Source organism: Erpetoichthys calabaricus, chromosome 7 (assembly GCF_900747795.2).
Source record: "Erpetoichthys calabaricus chromosome 7, fErpCal1.3, whole genome shotgun sequence".
Classification (NCBI taxonomy): Eukaryota; Metazoa; Chordata; class Cladistia; order Polypteriformes; family Polypteridae; genus Erpetoichthys; species Erpetoichthys calabaricus.
The window spans coordinates 46,722,497-46,745,424 of NC_041400.2; the positions used below are offsets into that span (position 1 = coordinate 46,722,497).

Sequence of the window (22,928 nt, forward strand, 5' to 3'; positions counted from 1 at the left end):
TATATAGTGTCTTTTAACTATCTACCTTTATACAGTATAATGCCTTTAAATTATCTTTCTTTACTGTATATGCTGTCTTTTAACTATCTTCCTTTATACAGTGCCCTTTAACTATCTATCTATCTATCTATCTATCTATCTATCTATCTATCTATCTATCTATCTATCTATCTATCTATCTACAGTATCTTTACTGTATATAGTGTCTTTTAACTATCTACCTTTATATAGTGCCTTGAAATCTATCTATCTATCTATCTATCTATCTATCTATCTATCTATCTATCTATCTATCTATCTATCTATCTATCTATCTATCTACAGTATCTTTACTGTATATAGTGTCTTTTAACTATCTACCTTTATATAGTGCCTTGAAATCTATCTATCTATCTATCTATCTATCTATCTATCTATCTATCTATCTATCTATCTATCTATCTATCTATCTATCTATCTATCTATCTATCTATCTATCTATTGATTTCTCTCGCTAGTTGTTGAACTGTGTAATTGAATACTTGCTGAAAACAGTACGCTGCCAAACTGTAGCATCAATTTAAGCAGTTAGCCTTTTGTTTGGTGTACAAAGTGTTTCTAATTAGCAATGGCACTTATGGTATCTGGCTTGCTGTGTAGATGTCAGTAGAACCTCATGCCAGACATATGGGATCAATCAGGCACATGGCGCTGATGTTTTCTTTGGGAATGTCGACAGCCTGACAGGCGTGGAGCTCTGGTGACATGGAATCTCACCAAGCCAAACATGAGAGACGGAGCAAAAAAAAAAATCGCAGTGACTGCCCCCTTACTCTTGAGACATTTAAAATGGCTTTGAAAGGGTGTAAAAAAAGCATTTTTTGTCTTAGCCAGATGCACACAGTGTGCTTTGAGTGAGGTGGTGCAGGGGGGCGGGGGTCTACTTTTCTGTCATCTGAAAGAACAGAATCAGTTTGCACCTCAGAAGAAACTTTGCTTAAAAAGTCAGGAGGTGAACTGAATGAAAGAGCTAGCGGAGGGCGGCACGTGCTTTTAGCATTTCTGTTGTTCAATTGAATTAGGATGTGGCGCTTATTCGTGGCGCTTTGTTCCTGCATTCCCTTAGTAGGCTGCTGGCTGCCGTTCTACCAGTTTTCATTCAATAAATATCCCTACCTGAATCTGTCTCATTCTTTTCAGTTGAGCGAGCCGAGGAAAGCACAGGAGAGCACAGAAAGCAAAGTGGAGCGGCTCGGGCTCATTTTCAAACGCAATGTAAGGAAGCTGAGGGAGAAAAGCCACAGTCTGGACTTGGTGTTTTTGGTGGACGAATCCTCCAGTGTGGGTAATGTCAACTTTAACAATGAGTTGAAATTTGTCAAGAAGCTCCTGTCTGACTTTCCTGTGCTCCCATCGGCCACCCGCGTGGCCATAGTGACTTTCTCATCAAAGAACCACGTCCTGCCTAGAGTGGACTACATCTCATCTTCCCATTCACACCAGCACAAATGCTCGCTTTTAAATCATGAGATACCGGCTATCAGCTACAAAGGAGGAGGGACCTACACGAAAGGAGCTTTCCAGCAAGCCGCAGTAAGCCCGATTATTTAATAACTTATTACCGATATATATATATATACTGTATGTCATTATTGTTCCTGATTTCTTATCTGTTTCATTAGGGCGCACAGTTAGGCTGTGTATTTCTTTTAAATGGAGCAGAAAATGCTGTATGTATAAAATACGAAAGGATGTCATATTGCTCTCATTTTTTAAAATCAATCATTATATGATATGATCTGTTTAAAACCTTAACTTTAAAGGTGATTTAAATTCATATTATAAAAAGATGTATTCTTCTAGTATGTTTGCACTAAACGTTTTATATACCACCCATTTCAATCTTTATTATTTAGTTTTTATTATTTTAACAAATAATTAGGAAGTAAAATAATCGATTGAAAAACCATCTCACTCTGTCTGTACCTTGAACTGGGTGCACAAGTTTAGAAGACTAAATATTTGGGTGCCCAGCTACTGCTCCTTTGGTAACCAGAGATCAAGCAGGTGACTGTCAATAGAATTCCTCAGATAATCATTTCACATTCTGACTTTTTATTGACTACATCTCCATATAAACTGGTGCAGCCATTGATGTTTACTATTAAATTTTAATCTTCCATCCATCCTACTTTTCACTCACTTTTGTTTTCTATGGGTTGCTGGGGAAAATTTCCACCATACACAATATGCTTTCAAACTTGCCAAATTGCTGCAGGCGATTTAAAAGAATGCATTAAAAATTAGATATTTTTTATAATTTATTTTTTAGTATTCTTGCTGTATATAGTGATACTGTGGTTAGTCCTGATGCATCACAGATTCATGGACCTAGTTTGAACTCACAGCACCATCATTGCCTGGTACAGTTTAGACACCCCCTCTCTTTCTCTATTTATTTGAATTTGTTTTCTCCAAGTGGTACTAGGGTATTATTCTGTGTTATCCATTATGGATGTAATGAGAAGTCAAGCAAAATGACACCTTTTATTGGCTAATTTAAAAGATTACAATATGCAAGCTTTCAAGGAAACTCAGGCCACTTCTTCATGTAAGATGTAACAAAGAAGGGGCCTGAGTTGCCTCAAAAGCTTGCATATTATAATCTTTTAAGTTAGTCAATAAAAGGTGTCATTTTACTTAACTTCTCATTTTCTCCAAATGTTAACGTAATTGGCCTCTAGAATGATGTTAATGTGCCTTGTGATGGTTTAGTTTCCAGTGGATGCCCACGTTTTGATTTTCCCTTTAGGATTAATAAAGTTTATCTAATCTAATCTAATCTGATCTCATTTGACCTAATGTAATCTAATTTAATCTAATCTACTGTTAGATTTATCAGTATCCATAATATGGTATGAGTGAGGGGAATTTGTTCTGCAGTGGTCTTGTTTGGTGCCCCAGAGATGTGCTTATTAAGTTAATTGGTGCCTTTATTATAGTAGAAGTAATAGTTAAAGCTTTCATTCTGTCCATATGGTTTATCTCATGGAATGCATAATGCAGGTATTATGTTAATAAATATAGATGAATCGCTATGGCGACCCCTAACGTGAGCAGCCGAAAGACGAAGACGAATAACAAGAAGAAGATATAGGAACAGATAAATTAGCAGATTACTAATGACATGCTTTTGACTTGGAGTGGTACCTTTAAACTCCCAGCTAAATAATAGTGCAGGAGCAAATCAGACGTGTGAACTAAAAAACAACAAAGCAGGACAGATAGTGATGACGACGGTTCTGATTCCTTATTTATGTAATCATTTTAAATTAGAGAATGCTGTACAGAAGATAACAATGAAACATTCAAAGGAAATCAAAAGAGTTTGTTATGCTTCAAGACATAAATTAATATAAAATAAATGCATATCTTAATATGTAAGAAATGGATAGTAGTAAAGACTGAACTGTTTGAATATCTAAACATTTAAAGAGCAATGTGGGGAAATATTTTTTTAGGATGATTCTATTGTAATAATCTTAACTGTTTTTGATATCACTTATATTAATAGTTATTATTCTACACATATCTTTGTATAAGTAACATAAATAAAATCCAGTGGAAAAAAAAATACACAGACCAGACTTGATTCAGGATGCTGCTGACTTGACGTCAGTTATACTAGAATCTGCACTATTCTGTAACCACCATCAACTGACACCAAGGTCATCCTTTCTGACTATGAAATGAGGAACTTCATTGTGGTATTCTAAGATTTGTAACTTTTTGGAGATGCTGCCTTTTTCTTGCTTTTGGGGCCATTGGGTTGCTCTATCACCGAAAACCCTTTCTTCTTAGATTGTCTTCAAATAGCCAAGAATTTCTTGTCTGTCGGTTAGTGACTAAGCTGATCAAAGCCATGTAGATTTATATGGAATATTTAGATGAGTGTCAGGCTACACCCTGTTATAGACTCGTCTTCCAAAGATGTACATGTCAGGTTATTTGGCATCTATATCATGGTTTAAATTAGGTAGGTGTGTCTGGTCTCTGCAGAGATGTGTATATTAGGTTAATTAGCATCTACATGTTAGTTTGAAAGAGTATTGGAGTTTACACATGTGTGCCCTGTTATAGATGAGTCTCCCAAAATGTGCCTTTAGAGTTAAATGGCATCTGTAACATTGCGTGAGATGAGTGTATCCTGTGCCTAACTTGTCTCTCAAAGATCTTAATGTTAGACTTATCACTATCCATAATTTGGCTTACCTGAGATAAATGTGTCCTCAATGCTTTGGTATCCCAGAGATGTGCATATTGATTCAGTTGGCATCAGTAATGTCACATGAATAAACATAAGGGTCTGCATAAGTGTGTGTTGTTATGGACTGGTCACCCCAAGATGAACATTTTTAATTTTGTCTGTATCTTGCTATAAATGAGATGTACAGTATGTGTCTTGTTGTAAACTGGTCTCTTTCAGTTTGCATATTATGTTAACTGACATTTCTAAGTTTCTCTAAGCAAGTATGAGGGATTCAAAAACTGTGCCTAGTGATGGAGTTTCACTGGAATGCCCCAGCATTGTATCCAAAGATGCTGGGTAAGCTGTTGGCTTTCAATCACTCTATAATGAATAAAATGGGATCAAATTATAGATGAGAGACATCAAGCTGTAGGGGACATCTTAGCACCCTGAACCCCAGGCACAACCACATAGAAACAAGTCCCAGGTACAAGTAAAAGCTTTTTTCAACCAAATTCCTTACAAAAGGCTTCTTTTTCCAGAGTTTCAAAAATACAACACAATTCTTCATTCTCTCTCCCTCTCTTTCCCTTCTTCTTCTTTTATTTCCACCTCCTCCACTCCTCCCAGGTGAGATTTGTCCATCCTCTACTCCCAGCTCCAAGTCACTGAATGAATGTGAGGCTGCTCCTTTGATGCAGGACCCGGGGGTACTTCCAATGTCAGAACTCTTCACAGAGAATAAGCAGATGGAAGCCCCACCAAGTAGCAAAAGCCATTTCCTGTAGCATTACTTGGCGGAATTCATTGATCCCAGCAGGACTTCCCCATGGGACTACAACTCCCACTATGCACTACGAGTTTCAGAATGGGTACTGAAGCCCAGGGATGCTGCCACCCATTGCACTGGATGTGTATACAGTGTTGGAAGGCTGCTTTCCCATGTCCATCAAACAATCTGACTCCCAGCCGGGCAAGGATCTTTTGTCAAATCCTGTAGGGATGCCAGTCCATCCATGTTGACATTGCATGTCCACTCTCCCTGGCTGACACAGGGCACATTCTGCCTCTGTTTACTCACTGAGCTGGCCTCCTGGCTAGACAAGGGAACAGGGTCCATCCAAGAGAAGACGCCAATCCATCCCAGCCGTCCACCACATTGCAGACACTGAATGTGCAGCCCTACTTGTGGTCAGTGAGTGTTTCATTTCAGTCTAATCTGTTTTTCCTGTTATTATTCTGCAGTCTTAAATTTTGTTGCTCATCAGCATTTTGCTTCTTCTTTAGATTGGAGAGAATTCATTCACAAGCTACTAACTTTTAAAAAATATTTTACTTAAGGAGAGATTTAATGAGTTACTCCAGCTTTCCTAGCCCATCCTAAGATGGTTAATTGACAACTGTAAACTGGCCAGTGTGAGTGAAAGTGTGTGTGTGGATAAAGGCATGATACAACATCAGTCCACACAGACTTGATTTCAGCCTTGAACCCATTGCCAGGTAGCAACCATGGCATAGGTCAGGATTAAGTGGATTCAAAAAATGGACAGATTAATTGATGTTTAATCATGAAGACATGCTCAAGTGTAAGTGTTAGCTAATTTAAGGTTGGCTCAGTTTTTATTTTTGTTTCTCAATATTAATTGCTGGTTGATTAAGAAAAATAAATATTAATACATTCAAATGTTACAATAAGCTAATGATTTTGAGTTAACAAAAAATGTAAAAAAATGGAATAAATTGTAAAGTATCTTTCTGAATTTCATTGGAAATTTATAGTCCTACTATCATTTAACTGTGGTGGGTTGGCACCCTGCCCGGGATTGGTTCCTGCTTTGTGCCCTGTGTTGGCTGGGATTGGCTCCAGCAGACCCCCGTGACCCTGTACTTGGATTCAGCGGGTTGGATAATGGATGGATGGATGGACTATCATTTAATTAATAAGCCTTCAGGCAGAGAGTCAGGGTGAACCATCAAACTAAATTAGAAGTTCACTTAATAACAAGGATGCCCACCCATTTACAGGGAAAGAAAGCAGCATCAGGAATGGACACCCCTGCTGTACCTCAGTCCTTTCACACTATAGAGTGTTCAAACAGAGCTGGCAAAGTCATGATGGATTATTTTTGTAGGCATTGTTTAAATTGGAGCTTCTTTTGGTTACATTTTTGAAATTCCCCGTAAATCTTGTTTATTACTAGGAGAAGTGCTTGCCACCTACAAATCCAGATTTACTTAAGTGGCGGCTAATGACTCATTAGTTCAACCATCTCTGTGTCTCTCATCTTCTAGTCATGTCCTTCCTCTTGCAGTTGCTTTCCTTCAAATCATGTAATCTGTAATTGACTCTGCTTAAACTAACATTTTACTTTTTGCTATGGCAGCTTTGATGTCAGTTCAAATATATAATGCCCATTCGAAGACTGAAAACAATTCTTGGTTTTATTAAATGCCTTTTTTTCTGCTCTGGCATTTATGCATATATGTCTTGAACAAATTCACACACTTCTTAAATGGGTTTAGCTAATTATACCACATGTAACATCTGGGCAGAAACGTTCTGCAAAGTTTTTCAAGCAAATTTTCTCTGGCTTGTCTTTCTGTATACAGTTTGTTCACACCCCAAGACATTTGGCTTGCTGTTTGTTTGGCATGAAACCTGGCCAGTAGCTAAAGTAAGCAGCAGTCCCATGGATGGAAATGAATTGGTTACATAGTATAAGGTGCATTTCTTTTTTAGTGAATCAAGGCAACAGTTTAAAGTCACACATTAGAGCCGCCAACCATGTGATTTCATGTAGCAAGCAAAGAAAGTGGTGAGTTGTCAAAATGCATCAAATCTCTGCCTGTTTCTTAATTTGCCAGAGTACACTCTACTAATTACTGAGGACGAGTTAGCAGAAAAATTTGGTTCATTACCTGTGTCTGAACTCTGCATTCTTAATTTTACGGTTGTCAGCACAGAACATTACGCCACTCATCATAGAAAGTTTTCTGAGTTTGCTGTAAACTTTAATATTGGAAACTTGTACTTCTAGCTCATTTAAATACATGTATAGCAGTAGCATGCAAACAAGTGCTACGTGTGCAAAAAGGGAAGGGAATGGCAATGATCGTGTTGATCATTTATATGTATTTCTATAATTTACATCAAAGGAATATTTTTCATTTTTGTGATCCTTTGTATCCTTTCAATTTATTTCTTGACAATGTGTTAATGTAATTAAATTCTTTATTTACTTTTTATTATTATTTTACTTCTACTTTTTACTATGTTTTATTATTCATGGGTATTTAAAATAGACAGTTGTAGTGAAATACATCTATCTATCTATAATAACTAAGGACCAAACCGTCTCCCTCCCGCACCCAGCATACTCTTCTATATACCCATTATTCAAATACAATTGCTTTCTTTAACGAAAGGGGGTCTCAATGCCCTTTGAGCTGCTCAGCCGTCATATAGTGGGTGATTGGTGCCTTCCTCCGGGCTTGGCAAGCAAAGCGAGTAGGGGGCAAATCAACCTAGTTAAAGACTAATTTTATTGATTTCTATGCAAATTTGAATACCTGGATTAGGTCTCATTCTACTTAAAAACTAAAATATCTTTAGTCTGTCAGATTAGGACAAATCTTTCAGTTCAAGGTCCATTTGGTTACTCTCTTCTGCACTGCTTCTATTACTGCAACGTCTTTTTTGAAATATGGTGACCAGAAGTGCACATAATGCTGCACTAATATAATATCCATCCATCCATCCATCCATCCATCCATCTGTTTTTCAAACCAGTTGCCACAGTCCAAAGACATGCAGGTTGTGGCCCTGGTGTGTGTATGTGTGTGTTCATTGTACAATGGGCTGCCGCCCTGTCCAGGAATCATTCCTGCTTTGTGATTGATGTTTGCTGGAATAATACAATATACAGTTTGAGTATAATGTCTCCTGATTTACAGTATATTAATCACTTTTTTCAATTTAACCTTACATTTTATTCGCCTTTTTAATTGCTTCTGCACATTTCCTAAACAATAAGAATATTGCATCAAGTAAACACAGAGCATACTTCCTGTAGGACAGTGTTACTCTTGTTATATTTTTAAGCTCTGTTCCTTTTTCTTGCATGTTGAGAGATGATTCAGAATCATACTGCTCTCACAGGTTGTTGCCTGTGGTTCTTTCACTTTCTTACTCTCTCTTTTTCTCTTTTAGTGTCATGTTCTGGGTCATTTTCCAAATAACAGAATGTCTGTGGGGCTCCATTTAAGAGTGTAGTCTTGCAACTTCAGGTATTCACTGAAGAAAACAATTCCTGGTAGAAATGTCCTATCCTAATGTCTTCTCATGTGAATCCTTTTGATAACGCTAATGACATCATTTTTAAACTTTTTTAAACTTTCTTAAAGCACCTTAATATTTATAAGTACTGTATACTGAAAATATAGATATATATTGAGCTAGGCCTAGCCATCAATGAAGAAGAGAAAAACTAAATTCCAGTCCCAACAGATTCCATCTTACTATGGCCAACTGATCATACAGTCCCAGCATTCCATAATGAGCTATGGATCACTCAAATGCTGATGATAATGTTGTCATAATAAGATGATGGATTGGCCTTGGGTTTGTAGCCAGTCATTCCTAAATTCAGTTCCAAGGTCGGAACACTGTGAAGAGGAAGAGAATTAGCAAATAACCAGTATCAAAGATTGCCACACTTATTAAAAAGACTTATGAATAGTATTGCAAGCTCCTTTAACCAGAATATGCTATCCTAAAAAATCCTTTATTTAAATGACAGACAGGGAATCCTTAGAATGAACAAATCAGTCCAGTTTCTGTATGCCACATAGCTAAAAGCTTCTGCCTACTGCAGTAGTTTCATTCATATTGAGAATATTAAGAAGAACATAACAGATGGAAATCCATAGTGATTAGAAATGAGTTCAGAGATTTCAGGTACTATAAATGAACGGGATGTTTTTCAGGTGTTGTTGCCTCTATTTATCCAATAAGGATAATGTGGTTTCCTTATTGAAGCCTTCTGTCTAAACAAATCAATTTAAAAAAAAACAGGAACTATCTCTGTCTTCAGATGTCTTGGGTTTGTTTATCTTCACTCCTCAACACAACGTCTGTTAAACGTGTTTTCCACACCTCCTCTCCATTATCATTCCAGCTGTGCCCTAATTTCTCCCCTAGTAAAAACTTCCTATCATTGACACCTTATTTAGCTTTTGCCAGCACCGTGCAACTCATAGGTCACTAGTCCAATCTCTTGTTAATTTCTTTATGGGTTCTCCTAATGGTCTCACCCTTAAGTGTCTTTTATTTCCTTGGTTTTCCCCTTTTATATAAACATGTCACATTCCAGAGGATACTCCTTGTCTGTTCACTGCTAAAAGATGTTAGACTCATAGGCCTGCTCATAGACAGGGTAGCTGATCCCATTAGACCATTATCAATTGTGGCTTCAGAATGACAAGTAGGACCACCCAGAAGCTGGCTAAACTTTGGCTGCCTCCCATTCCTGCAAAAGACCTAAAGACCAAGAACATAAAAAAGTTTGACAATCAAACTGTATTGGTTAGCTCATAGATAAGTTTTTTCCATTTTCATCTAGATGCTTCTGTTTCAGACATATGACTCCATAGCTTTTTTTCAGATTATCATGATGCTTTGTGTGAAAAGGTGCCTCCTAGTTTCCGGCATCTATGGGTAATTAGCTGAAAGGATTCTGTTGTATCAATTTTATCAATGCCTTTTACAATTTCTCAGGGGCATTATTAAAATGCTGATCTATGTTTTCCTGGAAGGGCCTTTGATGTTATCTTGTAAAAAGATGACACAGTTGTCTTAGTGTTGGTTTGGTGTTAACATATTGCCTAATGGATATGACTCTTTAAACCATCCCCTTCGCCACTTTGCATAAAGATCTTGAACTACAAGGTTTCAGCATTTGCCTCTTGTTCACTTGATATCTAGTGGTTTACAAAAGTGCTTGATACATCACATAAAAGTCAAAGAAACAGTGAAACGGGCTAAAAAGAGGATGAATGTGTGGAAGAGAAAGGTCTCCAGCCCACAATTAATAAAGTAAAAACTGAAAGCTACTATCATTTTTTGCATTCTAACACAATTAAATGATCAAACTTAATATCTGTTTAAGTTAAAGAGACTGCAAAAGAGGGTTCCGAGAGACAAGGTTCAGATCACTTGAGTTTGTCGGGAATGTGTTATTTTGAGACTAGTAGCTGATGCTGTCAGTTTTTTGGTGATATGCCAAACAAAACCCATGCCAGTTCTCAAGTCTAAGCTTTTGCTAATATATGACAGATTAAAATATGCAAGATTTCAGACAATGTAAATATTATGGAAATGTGTTGATTAAAGTAAAATGTTATAAAACACTACACATCTATGATTAAAAATGCTGATTTTGTTTTATTTATGGTAAACAGAAAAAAACTGATTTTTTAAATTATAATATTAATTTCATGACTACAAGTAGCTTGAGTGTCAAGACAATGCAGTCCTTGCGTTTTCCAGTTGTCAAGTGTGATTTCAAGCTTTTATTGTTTTTGTGTCCATATTACATCTTGCCTGTGTGTTATCTGACGTTGTCTAAACTACTCTGAGCTGATATGGCAGGACTCTGTGCTGCTGTATTAACAGTGTAGTTTCACTGTTACCTGAATATGAATGGAAAATATTTGTTCCTCCTTCCCCCAACCTACTTTAAATATATGCAAAGACAGGGTTGCTTTCAAAATGTCCAAGTACATTAATTATTTTTGGAGAATGAAACATTTATTGGCTGCATTTCATTGCTAACATCACCATTCACATAACCAGTTTTTAGCCACTCAGCCAGTCACCATGGAGAGTTTGTTCCTACCTTGTGTCCAAATATGCTAGGATTGACTGTGCTCCCTCAACCCAGTGTTGAAATAATCACATTCAGTAAATAAGCAGATCAATTTAATCTTAACTGTAACAGCCTAAAGGCTGGAGTCAACCTCAGCTAGGATAATGAATAATACATAGGTAACTACTTCTTCTTCTTCTTCTTGTTCATCATCAGCCTTCTCCAGACAGTTTGCTTTTGTACCGCCACCCTAGTCAAACCCTTTTCCTTCAGATCTTCCTTTACTTTATTCATCCACGACCACTTAGGCCTCCCTCACTTTCTCTTCCCCTGTACTTCCTTTCCCATCACTCTTTTGCCTACATATTCATGGTCTGTCATCACATGTCCATACCGCTCCAACCTGCTTTCCTGTACTTTCTCAGATATTTATCCCACTTTAGTTGTACCTCTGATTGTCTCAATTCTTATTCTGTCTTTCTTTGTAGCTCCACACATCCATCTCAACATTTTCATTTCTGCCACATTTAACTTTTTCTCCTTTGAATAAACCCTCACTAAATAAAAGTTAGGGACATAAAGAGCCAAACCTATTAAACATATAATATAGATCAAGTAGATTTTTATTTTATTAAAGCAAAAATCATGGATTTTGTTATTATAGTGTAGTGGTTAGTGCTGTTGCCTCATGGGATTCAGCATCTTGGGATCAAATTCTATGCATGGTTGTTGCCTACATGGAATTTTCACATTCCCCCCATACTTTCTATTATTCAGAGGGTTTTCCTTTGGATAATCTGACTTTCCTCCCATATCCCCAAACATGGTAAATTAGTCATCAACTCCAAACTGTCTTGAGAATATGTGTATGTGCATGTGTGCGTGTGTGTGTGTGTGTGAGAGAGAGAGATAGAGGCACTAATAATGAACTACAGTAATCCCTCCAGAGCCACCCGCGAAATAAGAAAATCCGCGAAGTAGAAACCATATGTTTATATGGTTATTTTTATATTGTCATGCTTGGGTCACAGATTTGCGCAGAAACACAGGAGGTTGTAGAGAGACAGGAACGTTATTCAAACACTGCAAACAAACATTTGTCTCTTTTTCAAAAGTTTAAACTGTGCTCCATGACAAGACAGAGATGACAGTTCTATCTCACAATTAAAAGAATGCAAACATATTTTCCTCTTCAAAGGAGTGCGCGTCAGGAGCAGAGTCTGTCAGAAAGACAGAGGAACGCAAACAAATCAATAGGGCTGTTTGCTTTTAAGTATGCGAAGCACCGCGGCACAAAGCTGTTGAAGGCGGCAGCTCACACCCCCTCCGTCAGGAGCAGGGAGAGAGAGAGAGACAGAGAGACAGAGTTTGTTTTTCAATCAAAAATCAATACGTGCCCTTCGAGCTTTTAAGTATGCGAAGCACTGTGCAGCATGTCGTTTCAGGAAGCAGCTGCACAAAAGATAGCAACGTGAAGATAATCTTTCAGCATTTTTAGACGAGCGTCCTTATCGTCTAGGTGTGCGAACAGCCCCCCTGCTCAATCCCCCTACGTCAGGATCAGAGAAAGTCAGCGCAAGAGAGACAGAAAAGTAAGCCGGGTAGCTTCTCAGCCATCTGCCAATAGCGTCCCATGTATGAAATCAACTGGGCAAACCAACTGAGGAAGCATGTACCAGAAATTAAAAGACCCATTGTCCGCAGAAATCCGCGAACCAGCAAAAAATCCGCAATATATATTTAAATATGCTTACATATAAAATCCGCGATGGAGTGAAGCCGTGAAAGGCGAAGCGCGATATAGCGAGGGATTACTGTAGTTCCCTGTACAGGACTATATACTACTACTACTAGTAATTCTTTAGATTTATACAGTGCTTTTCTCATCGTTCAAAGCACTCTCCACACAGGGAGGACCTGAGAAGTGAACCCACAATCTCCTTACTGCAATATAGCAGCACTACCACTGCCCCACCTGCATGGATACTGGATTGAACCCAGTTCTTTTGCCTCATGGATCCAATATCTTGTATTTAAACTCCATGCCTAGTTGTTGTCTGTGTAGAATTTTCACATTCTCCTGACATACTTTCTTATCTAGATGGTTTTCCTCTGGATAATTTCATTTTCCTCCTACATCCCCAAAGTCTTGCATGTAAAGGTGATTGTCGACTCCATGTTGGCCTGAGTCCGAGAGGGGGTATGTGTGAGTGGGCCCCATGATAGGTAACTAACAAAAGGTAACTAATAAACTGTTTAAATCTGCAAATGTCACTAAACTAAATGTATTAGTAGATACAAAAGGCACTGCAAGATCACTGCATTTAGATGTGGAAGGAAAGCAAATCTACACAGTATGTAGCAGATTAAATTAGAAATGTAATATAAAGAAATGCTACATACATGGTCATCTAGCCATCTTTTCTAAACTCCACTTAATCTCATTCAGAGTCATAAAGCCATAGTGCAGGGGTGGCAAACTCCAGTCCAGGAGTGCTGCAGTGGCTGCAGGTTTTCATTCTAACCATCTTCTTCATTAGTTTTTGCTGCTAAATAACTTCTTTTGCCTTAATTTTAATTAACTTGATTCAGGTCCCTTAGTTGTTTCTTTTTCTTTAAATAGCTGCCAAACAATAATGAGACACAAAACAAGGTGCCACATGACTAGCTCACCCGTGCCCACCACACAATATCTGAAAATAAAGAAAGGTGAAGGTCTCAGTAAGGTTGATCTTTCAGGTCCCCAAAACATTTTGACATTGTTCTTAGAAAAAACAGAAAATCAACAGTTTTAGAAATGTCTGCTGTGTCAGAATGAGAGCAGCAACAAGCAATAGAATTAAATAACGAGTTTAATTAACAGCAAGAATTGGCTTCTCATTAAGAAAGTGGTTGGAGTGAAATTAGTTGGAGTTTGAAGCCCCAATTTAGCTGGTCAACTTTTGACTTGTTTCACATTGGATTTCTGTTTGGCTGTCATTTAATGTAGAAAATAATTAATTCAGAGCACTGGATCCTTAAAAACAGGACTATTAAAATGAAAAAGAAGTTAATTAGCAGTGAAAACTGGTCACTGTTTAGGAAAAGGGTTAGAATGAAAACCTGCAGACACTGCGGCACTCCAGGACTGGATTTTGCCACCTCTGCCATAGTCTAACTCTGCTTCTTCACCAGAAAGGCAGGAACCAATCACAAATGGAGTGGAAATTGAAAAAAGATATATATTAAATATAATTAAGATAGGGAGCCTGAAACTAGACAGAATGTCTCCCGAGAAAGCATTAGAGTGGAGCCAACCCCATTCACAGTTAAACAGTATATATTCATCGGTTCATTCATTCATTCATTATCTGTTCCCGTTTGTCCAAATCCCTGTTGTGGAGGCCCACCAGCTTAGAGTATGAGAGAGGCTCTAATCCTGAGCCAAGCACCTGTCCATCACAGGCCATTAAAGCATTTAGGGAATTAAAAATGCTAAGAGAGTGCTAGGTGGTATAACACACTAGTAGGAGTTCATGTCAATAGAGAGTGTGCTTAAGATATAAAAAGACACATTTGGTATACTGTACTGTGTATAGTTTTGATCTCTGAATTATGAGAACAACCTAAAAAAGACAAAGGAAACTCCACAAACACCTTCTAGATTAATTTTCAAACTGTGGAGTATGAGAATGAGGGAAATTTTAAGGAGATTCGTTTTTTTGTGTTCAGTATACAACAATTAAGAGAAGACATAATCAAAACGTTAAAGATAGAAAGGAAATAAGGAGGTGCATATCAGGCAATATTTTTAAAACCCATTCTTAAACAAAAATGTATGGTTACAGATGGAAGCTGGTTAAAGATAAATACCCTGTTTTTCATACAGAAGAGTAGAACTAGATGGAACAAGTAACTAACTCAATGTAGGTAAAAGATCCCCCATTTTAGGAATCTTCAAAGCTAAACTGAATGATATTCTGAAGGTTAAGTCAATAGGAAATAAGCTATGTGGTGCTGAATGACCACCAAAACATTGTTCATCTCCTCATCCTCTACAGTACATGAGTCTGGGATAAGTGTCATTGTGTTTGTGTTTTCGTCTTGTGGCCTTCTTTGGTTTTCTCAGGGGGCTTCTGCTTCTTTTCACCACCACTTAAACTGAATACCAATGGTAAGATGACCTAGCAGGAATGTGCTTGAGCATAACCTGACGTTTCATCACGGTGTAGCTCCTGAATTGTAGAACATGCTCTGACTCCTCTGTAATGTAAGAAAAAGGTTCACATAATGAATGGATGATTCTGCTAGTTAATTCCCTTAATCAGTTTGTTCCTTTAATTTCGTTTAACTGTGTGCGATGTAAGACACTTAATGGGTTTAGGTGAAACCTGCATCTAATTTGTAGATAATTAATTAAGGAAATCAGAATTGGAATTCATTTGGAAATACACTGAATTTTAGGAATTAAGGCTTATATTCTGTAGCATTTATTTTTGAAAAATATATGTGGTCCTCATTTTGTTGGTAAACAGTGTAAAGGATGGATGGAGTTAGCATTCTCCATACAGCCTGATATTGCATAGTTTGGTGGGCTTTATTTCAGGAGTGAATAAAACTGTTGAGATTCCTCTCTCATAATAAACAAAGCTTGAACTTAAGAAGGGATGATGTAGAGAGAGAATCTCAAATAAAGTTGAGCAATACTAAGATTTCCTTTCATTCAGATTTGGGTGACAGTGCTTAGATTTATTTTCTTTCAGGTTTGATAACTGAGCTTTGTCCATTACTGGATGTTGTTTCAGTGACTCTTCTAATATTTTAGCTTTATATTATAGTTAGGAAAGAAACAGTAAAAGGAAAAGATATAAAAGTAAAAGACAGTAAAAGATGCCCTGTTTTAACTATGACACAACTTTGAATGATAACATGCAGCTACGGTGTTTTCAACAAGTAGTTAAAGACTTTATAAAAGTAATCTTAATGTAACTATGTTTACAGCAGTGACAGAGGCGGTCAAACCTGAACAAATTAAACTCAAACAACCTCCTTTGGAGTACAGCCCATTTTGACTTCCCCAACTCCCTTTTGCCTGTTATCTTGATCACAAAGTCATCATGGTGATGAATGGGATTCCATCCACTATCTGTCAATCTGTTTTTGTGTCTCCCTTAAGACAGACAAAAGAGGCAATAAACATGGGTCATTAGGTGATGATTCAAACTGGGGAGAGTGACAACAAGCCAATAGCCATATATTTTGGACACTAATCTTCATTTTACATGTTAACAACTACATACAGTACATTGGCCTTGCTAAAACATTAATATTTCCTCAATGGCTGAAATTAGAGAAGAGGTTTCATTAAAGGGTATATTTTTGTAGGGCTGTCCTTGAATCTTGTCTTTCCTGCATTATGCACATTAATCCTGTTATTTACTTTATTTTGTGCTTAATGTATTTACAGGGCTTATTCTGACAATTGCATTTGACCCTTGCTATAGGATCATTTTTAAGTATATTATTTGTTCTGAAACTGTGTCCGAAACTTTGTACACTTTTCTTCATGTTTGTTTATTAATAATTTAATTAAAGGAACCTGCCTTGCACTTTAATTTTGTGATTTTGAATTGCTTTCTAGTGTGTAGAATGTTAAAGATGCTATACAAAACAAAAATTGGACGGCATAAAAATATGGATGGCATCTTTTGTGGACCAGATAGATAGATAGATAGATAGATAGATAGATAGATAGATAGATAGATAGATAGATAGATAGATAGATAGATAGGACTTTATTTCTTCCAAGCGGGACATTTAAGAATAAATAAAAAAATACATAAATATTACAACAGCCAAATACATAAGAATTATTATAAAGAAAGAAAACTAAAGATAAAAAGAGCAGTCACAATCACAGTGAGGCATTATAAAAATGTTATAGAATATTTGGACCCAGACACAAACAGGCAAACACAGAATATCCCAAAAACACACACGTTTATTCTTCCTGCACCTATTCACACAGTGCATCAATCACCAAATAATTCAGTCTCTTTGGACTTCCTTCTGCTTCCTCTACTCCTCCCGTCACAAGCTCTGTCCTCTGCCTCCTGACTCTGGCTCACCAAATGGCGTGAGGCGGCCTGTTTTATACATCACCCGGTTTTGCTCCAGGTGCTTCCTGATCTTCTTCCGGCTACACTTCCTGGTGTGGTTGTAGTGCTGCCATCCAGGGTTCCATAATTGTCTGGGTGCCCCTTGGTGGTGACCACGGGCACCAACAGGGATGAGCTTCCAAGCTCTGTTCCCACGGCCCCCATGCAGACCAAGGCGGCTACCCTCTCGTGGCCCAGGGGAGGTATTGTTCCTCTCCCAATCCTTCCTGGCTTCCCGGCTGGGCAGGACCACCAGCCGTCCACCACAATGTATTGTCATAGGTATGAAAGAACCCCAATAGCGTTTTTTTTCACATGCTTCTGTTCAGTAAGTTGTTGGCTGAAAGAACTTAATGCTTGTGCATCAGCGAGATGATGTACAGCATTATTCTTAATGGCCATCAGATTTGTTGTCATTCTCTCCTTCACTACTACCTCCAGGGTGTCCTGGTTGTAGAAAATCACACTGGCCATCACAGAGTTGTAGAACATATAAAGGACGTCACTACCCACATTAAAGGAATTTGGTTTCCTAAGAAAAAAAGGAACTGTTGTGCCCTTTCTAATATACTTCTTCTGTATTATGAGACCAGTCCAGCCCTTAGAACTCAAGGACTGACTCCATCCAGTCCTGTGGCTTTTTCCTGTGTGTAGCCTCCACATTTATCTCCTTACTTGGTCGTCAGTTATGGACAGCCCATACTGATGGTCAGGGGTGGACTCATCACTGACTAAAGAAGCTGAAGTGGTTGGAGTTGTTGATGCAGTATGGATGGCCATTGGAAGAAGATAGAGGTGGAAAAATGGAAAATCTATTTCATCACTAGTTCCGGATATTAGCTTTGTCCACATTCCCCTCTGGAACCTAAGGCCCTGGATTACATAAGTACAGTAATTATGCCAGTCCATTCCAAACATTTTTCATGTTTTTTTATGAGTAAGTGTGCTTTCTGCTTTAACTCTGTAAGCTACCTCAATCCATTTTTTATTCAGCACTCGCTGTATTCCCTTTAGAGTTGCATTGTCACCAGATTTGAATGTTCTTTTCTCTGATTCAGGAGACATTTTAGCTCTTTCATACTCAATTGCTCCTTGTTTGCAGTGTCCATACAAAAGTTAAAATAGTCTGTGATGCACTGACTCAGTCCCTCAATATCATACCCAGAAGATGTCATTCAGTCATTTCAGTCTCCAGGCTGCACTTCTTCACTATCGTGGTGGTTCCAGGTTGCCCTCTAATAACAGGCTTGTAGTTGGGAGTTAGATAGATCAAATTGTGGACAGATATGTCTAAAGGTTGCATAGGTTTACATTTAAATGCATCTTTAACTTTTGAATAGAGCAGGTGCAGCTTGTTATTTCCTCAAGTCCACATACAATGTTTCTCATTACAATGCTTCTCGTTGTTCCTTCCAAAGTCATATGGTTGAAGTCACCACATATTATAACCGCAGGGTTAGAATGATTCATCATTAGTTGGTAACAGAGCAAAATATTTTTGTTGCTGAGTCCTCATTTTTAGAGGGAGGAATAGAAAAATTAATAAGGATGACATAAGTTGTCTCTATTGGCAGATAACATAGACAAATTCCAAAAGTCATCATTTCTTGTCTGGATTACAAATATTAGTTTTAACTGTAATATGCTCTACTTTTACACCATTACTCATTCACATACTGTAGATGACCAGGCCTCCACCTTCGTTTTTTCCACACATCACTGGGACATCTGTCTGCACAAATAAGATGGAATTCATCTATCCTTAAAATAGATGAATTAGTTAGTGTCAGGCATATCAGGTTTCAACCACCTCTATGTAATGCACAAAATGGCACAGTACATGTATGCACCATGACTGTATAAGAGCAAACAGTCCATACATCTTATTTGAGAGCAGTCTGAACATCAATCATTACAATGGATGGCAAACCAGTTTTGAATTCTTTTACTGTTCCACCTCTTCGCCCTCTGAATGTTCAGGTTAACAGTTCCTGAAAAAGAGCTGCTCAGGTGATCAAGATGACAGTGCTAGCTTTTGATTATGTGGATATTCAGTGCACCCCACAGTGTCTCTTGCATTTCTAGGTGTTGCAGAGGTAAGACAGCTTTCAGATGCTGTTTGTGCTCCCTGTAACTTCTCCCAAGTGTGCAGCTAGACAGGTGAGACAAGCCAGTACAGTGGAACCTCAGTTCACGACCATAATTCGTTCCAAAACTCTGGTCGTAAACCGATTTGGTCGTGAACCGAAGCAATTTCCCCCATAGGATTGTATGTAAATACAATTAATCCATTCCAGACCATACGAACTGTATGTAAATATATATATTTTTTTAAGTTTCTAAACACAAATATAGTTAATTAAACCATAGAATGCATAGCTTAATAGTAAACTAAATGTAAAAACATTGAATAACACTGAGAAAACCTTGACCAACAGAGAAAACTAACACTGCAATAGTTTGCGCTATAGCGCTACCAACCACTGGCTAAAAACTCTTTTTTTAATGAGTTTTAAGCACAGGGAAAAAATGAACATTTGAAAAAATCCGTAATTTAATAAACCACCAAGAAAAGTAACACTGCAACAATGCACACTATGAACCGATCGCTGGATACAGAAGTGAAAACAAAATCAAGCCCAATGCATTCTTTAACTGCCTTCCTACCTTATGTGTCCAGCTCTCTCTCTCGCACTGCCTGTGTGTGTGCGTCTCTCTCGTGCTGCCTGTGTGTGTGTGTGTGTGTCGCGCTCTCTCGCTCTCTCTCTCTTGCTCGCTGTACAGGAAATGCACAGGGTGAGACTGAACATGTACAAACTGAAAGGGAAACTGGCTTGTTCGTATACCAAGTGTGTGGTTGTGAACCGAGGCAAAAGTTTGGCAAACTTTTTGGTCGTAAACCGATTTGTACGTGTACCGAGATGTTCGTGAACCGAAGTTCCACTGTACTTGGGTTTGCAGTGACTGCAACAGATCATTGGTAAATTTAAAATACATTTATTCAGTTTCTAGTGGCAATTATCAGTGACAAGCAAGAGGCTATATCAGATGCAATCTTAACATTAATCAAAACTAGTAGCTAGTAAAATAAGTTCAAAACCAAAAAAGATAACAAAGAGAACACATGGCTTCTGTAGATGGCTGCTGCTTGTGCAGTGCCCTGAAGTTCTTGATGATGCTGCAAATTGGTGGGGGTCCAGATTTTCTCAAATGTTTCATTTAATGTGTTTTAGCAACAGTCTCTCAAATCATTTCATCAAAATGAGTGTGAGGGCCACTGGTCTATATTCATTGAAATAATCCAATTTTTTTTCTTTTTGAAGCAGATGGACAATACAGCTTTTTAAAACATGCAGTCATTTTCCATCTGGAGCGAATTATTTATGGATTTTGATTTGTTTAAAAATGGTCTTTGTGCTATTAACAGAAACACAGAAGGATATCATGTTGTGGTCCAAGCAATTGTGATTGAAGCACATAATATTACAATCAAAAAAAGTTAAATTCATCTGGAGAAGAAAATGTGGATAATATTGTATTAGACTTAATTTTTTATCTGTAAACATCTCTAAACTCTGCCTAGGTTTACTTACATCATGACTGCTGCTACATTCAGACTCTACAGCCCATATCTACATTTCTCTTATGTTTCACATTGCCATCCTGAATAGCATTGCTGTGAGTCTTTAGCACATTTTGGAAGAAGAGGATACAGGTTAAAAAAAAAACTGATTTCAAATCTGAAAATACAAATTCTTGCAATTTGTGAATTAAAGTAAAAGAACTGCAAGCAAAAAACAGAATGATTGCACTGCAAAGAATGTTGTAGCTTGACGTGTTGTGCTAATTTCAGAGAATGCCTTCAAAGCAGTGTAAAAAACTGGGCACATGCACTGCATTCGTCTTTATGAGCCAACATGACCCATCTGTTACTTCTCTGAGACAGCCTTTTTTAAAACTGATCTAATGCCTGCAGTTTTATTGCTGTGACTGCTGTCTGCTATAAATCTTCTTTGACATTAATATAATTATATTGCAGGGAAAACTCTTGGATCTCTCTGCCTGACCTAATTCGCTATGGTGCAATTCCAAGTACAGTTCATGTTGTGGTGTAAACCAGCTTCTTGACTTGTGAGACATTTCTCAGCTGTGACCATCTATGCCTGAGCATTTTTTAGCATGTACACATTCTGAAAGGCCAAAAATAGTTTGGAAATCTGTATAAGCCAGCACCACTAATGTGTACCTCACTCTTAGTTCTGCCACACCCTAGTTTTTCAAATTTCTAACATGGTCGTATTCTTTAAAATCAATGTTTATTGGTTATGGTAACAACTGATCAGTGGAACAATTGAATGTTTTTTTAAACTCTTCCAGCAATTTCATAAGTATTAGGCTGATGTCTTTCTGTGGCTTGATTTCACTTTTCTGCCATAATTGTAAGAAAATAACAAACTCTTCCATGGATTTATAGTGTGAGTGTAGGAGCACAGATGTTTTTCAGAGCAGAAAGTATATCAAACGGTTCTCAAAGAGCATGTTTGATTTTGAAAACATTATTTTTTAAGTCACAACTACATCTTCCTTATTAGGTTCCTTTAGGTTCATAGGAGGTTTGACATTCAGGTGATACTAGCTTGGAGTATACCAATATTCCACATAAGTGATTTTCTTTACTTTCAGTTAAAGTCTGTGAGGGAAATTTTGAAAAGAAATGTTTGTTAATCCCCTTATTAATAGTTTATGCCCTACACATATATGCACAACAGGCTTTTGAACTGTCAGCACAATATACAGTAGGTTTATAGACTCATTATTCTCATGTGTACAGAACAATGAAATTCTTACTTGCATGTACTCATCAGCATGCAGTGTGTTGACACTCTCTGGAACCTTAATTAGTAAAAACAACTACCTTATCCAGAAACTTATTTCTTCCTTACCGTAAATAACTAACATTTTTCGGAAATGACAAAAATTCAGAATAGCTGAAGAGACCTAGCACTAAAGAGTGAACAGACCCTGTGTAGACAGTGACCTAAATTACTATCTGTAAAATGCTTGTCTTATAAATGCCCATGATTTTTTTTCTAGTAGCTAAGCATATCATTCTCAAACTTGTTTAATTCCACATAGAGTCACAAGGGACCATCTGACAAAATCGTTTACATTGTAGAGTGTAGAGCCCTGCTTGCTGGACCTTGTCCCTTTCTGGTGCCACCTTTTGTCCCCTGGATACATCTAACCTGCCAGGCAACCCAGAACATAAATCATCTCATAAAACTAAATGATATATATTTTCATGTCTTAATGCTTGTAGGCTTGTAGGGGGCCAATTTATGTTCTGTTCTTTTTTATCCCATTGACTATTGTCAGTTGAGGTAGTACAATGTTCACGGAGGAAGATTTGAGTCACCAACCAGGTTGCCCCTTTAATATTTACACAGAATATTAATATTTAAACAAAAACAGACACTCAATGATGCATCCAATAAAGCAAAATGAAAAAGCAGGTTAACTAAGAATTAAACAAGTGGCTTCTTCAGTCTTTTCTTGGGTGCTTCAATTTCAGTAGGAGCTCTGGTCATCAGCGTGCTCTCTCCTAAGTGGCACGCATCATGCCGGGAGCATCTCACTTTTGAAGTGGAGGAGGTGGAGTCAGTTGAGGAAGAAATTAAAGCGATGGGCAAGACCGGG

At 37.7% G+C, this 22,928-nt stretch overlaps 1 protein-coding gene across 1 annotated transcript in view; it reads left to right on the top strand.

Annotated features, from left to right (window-relative positions):
* Positions 1-874: 874 nt before the first annotated feature.
* The window catches only part of LOC114654317 (sushi, von Willebrand factor type A, EGF and pentraxin domain-containing protein 1), a 328,570-nt gene continuing 306,516 nt past the window's right edge, over positions 875-22,928 (top strand). Inside the window, 1 exon segment of the mRNA XM_028804783.2 lies at positions 875-1,572. Coding sequence (XP_028660616.2) covers positions 1,063-1,572 — 510 coding nt within the window. The 5' untranslated portion in view covers positions 875-1,062.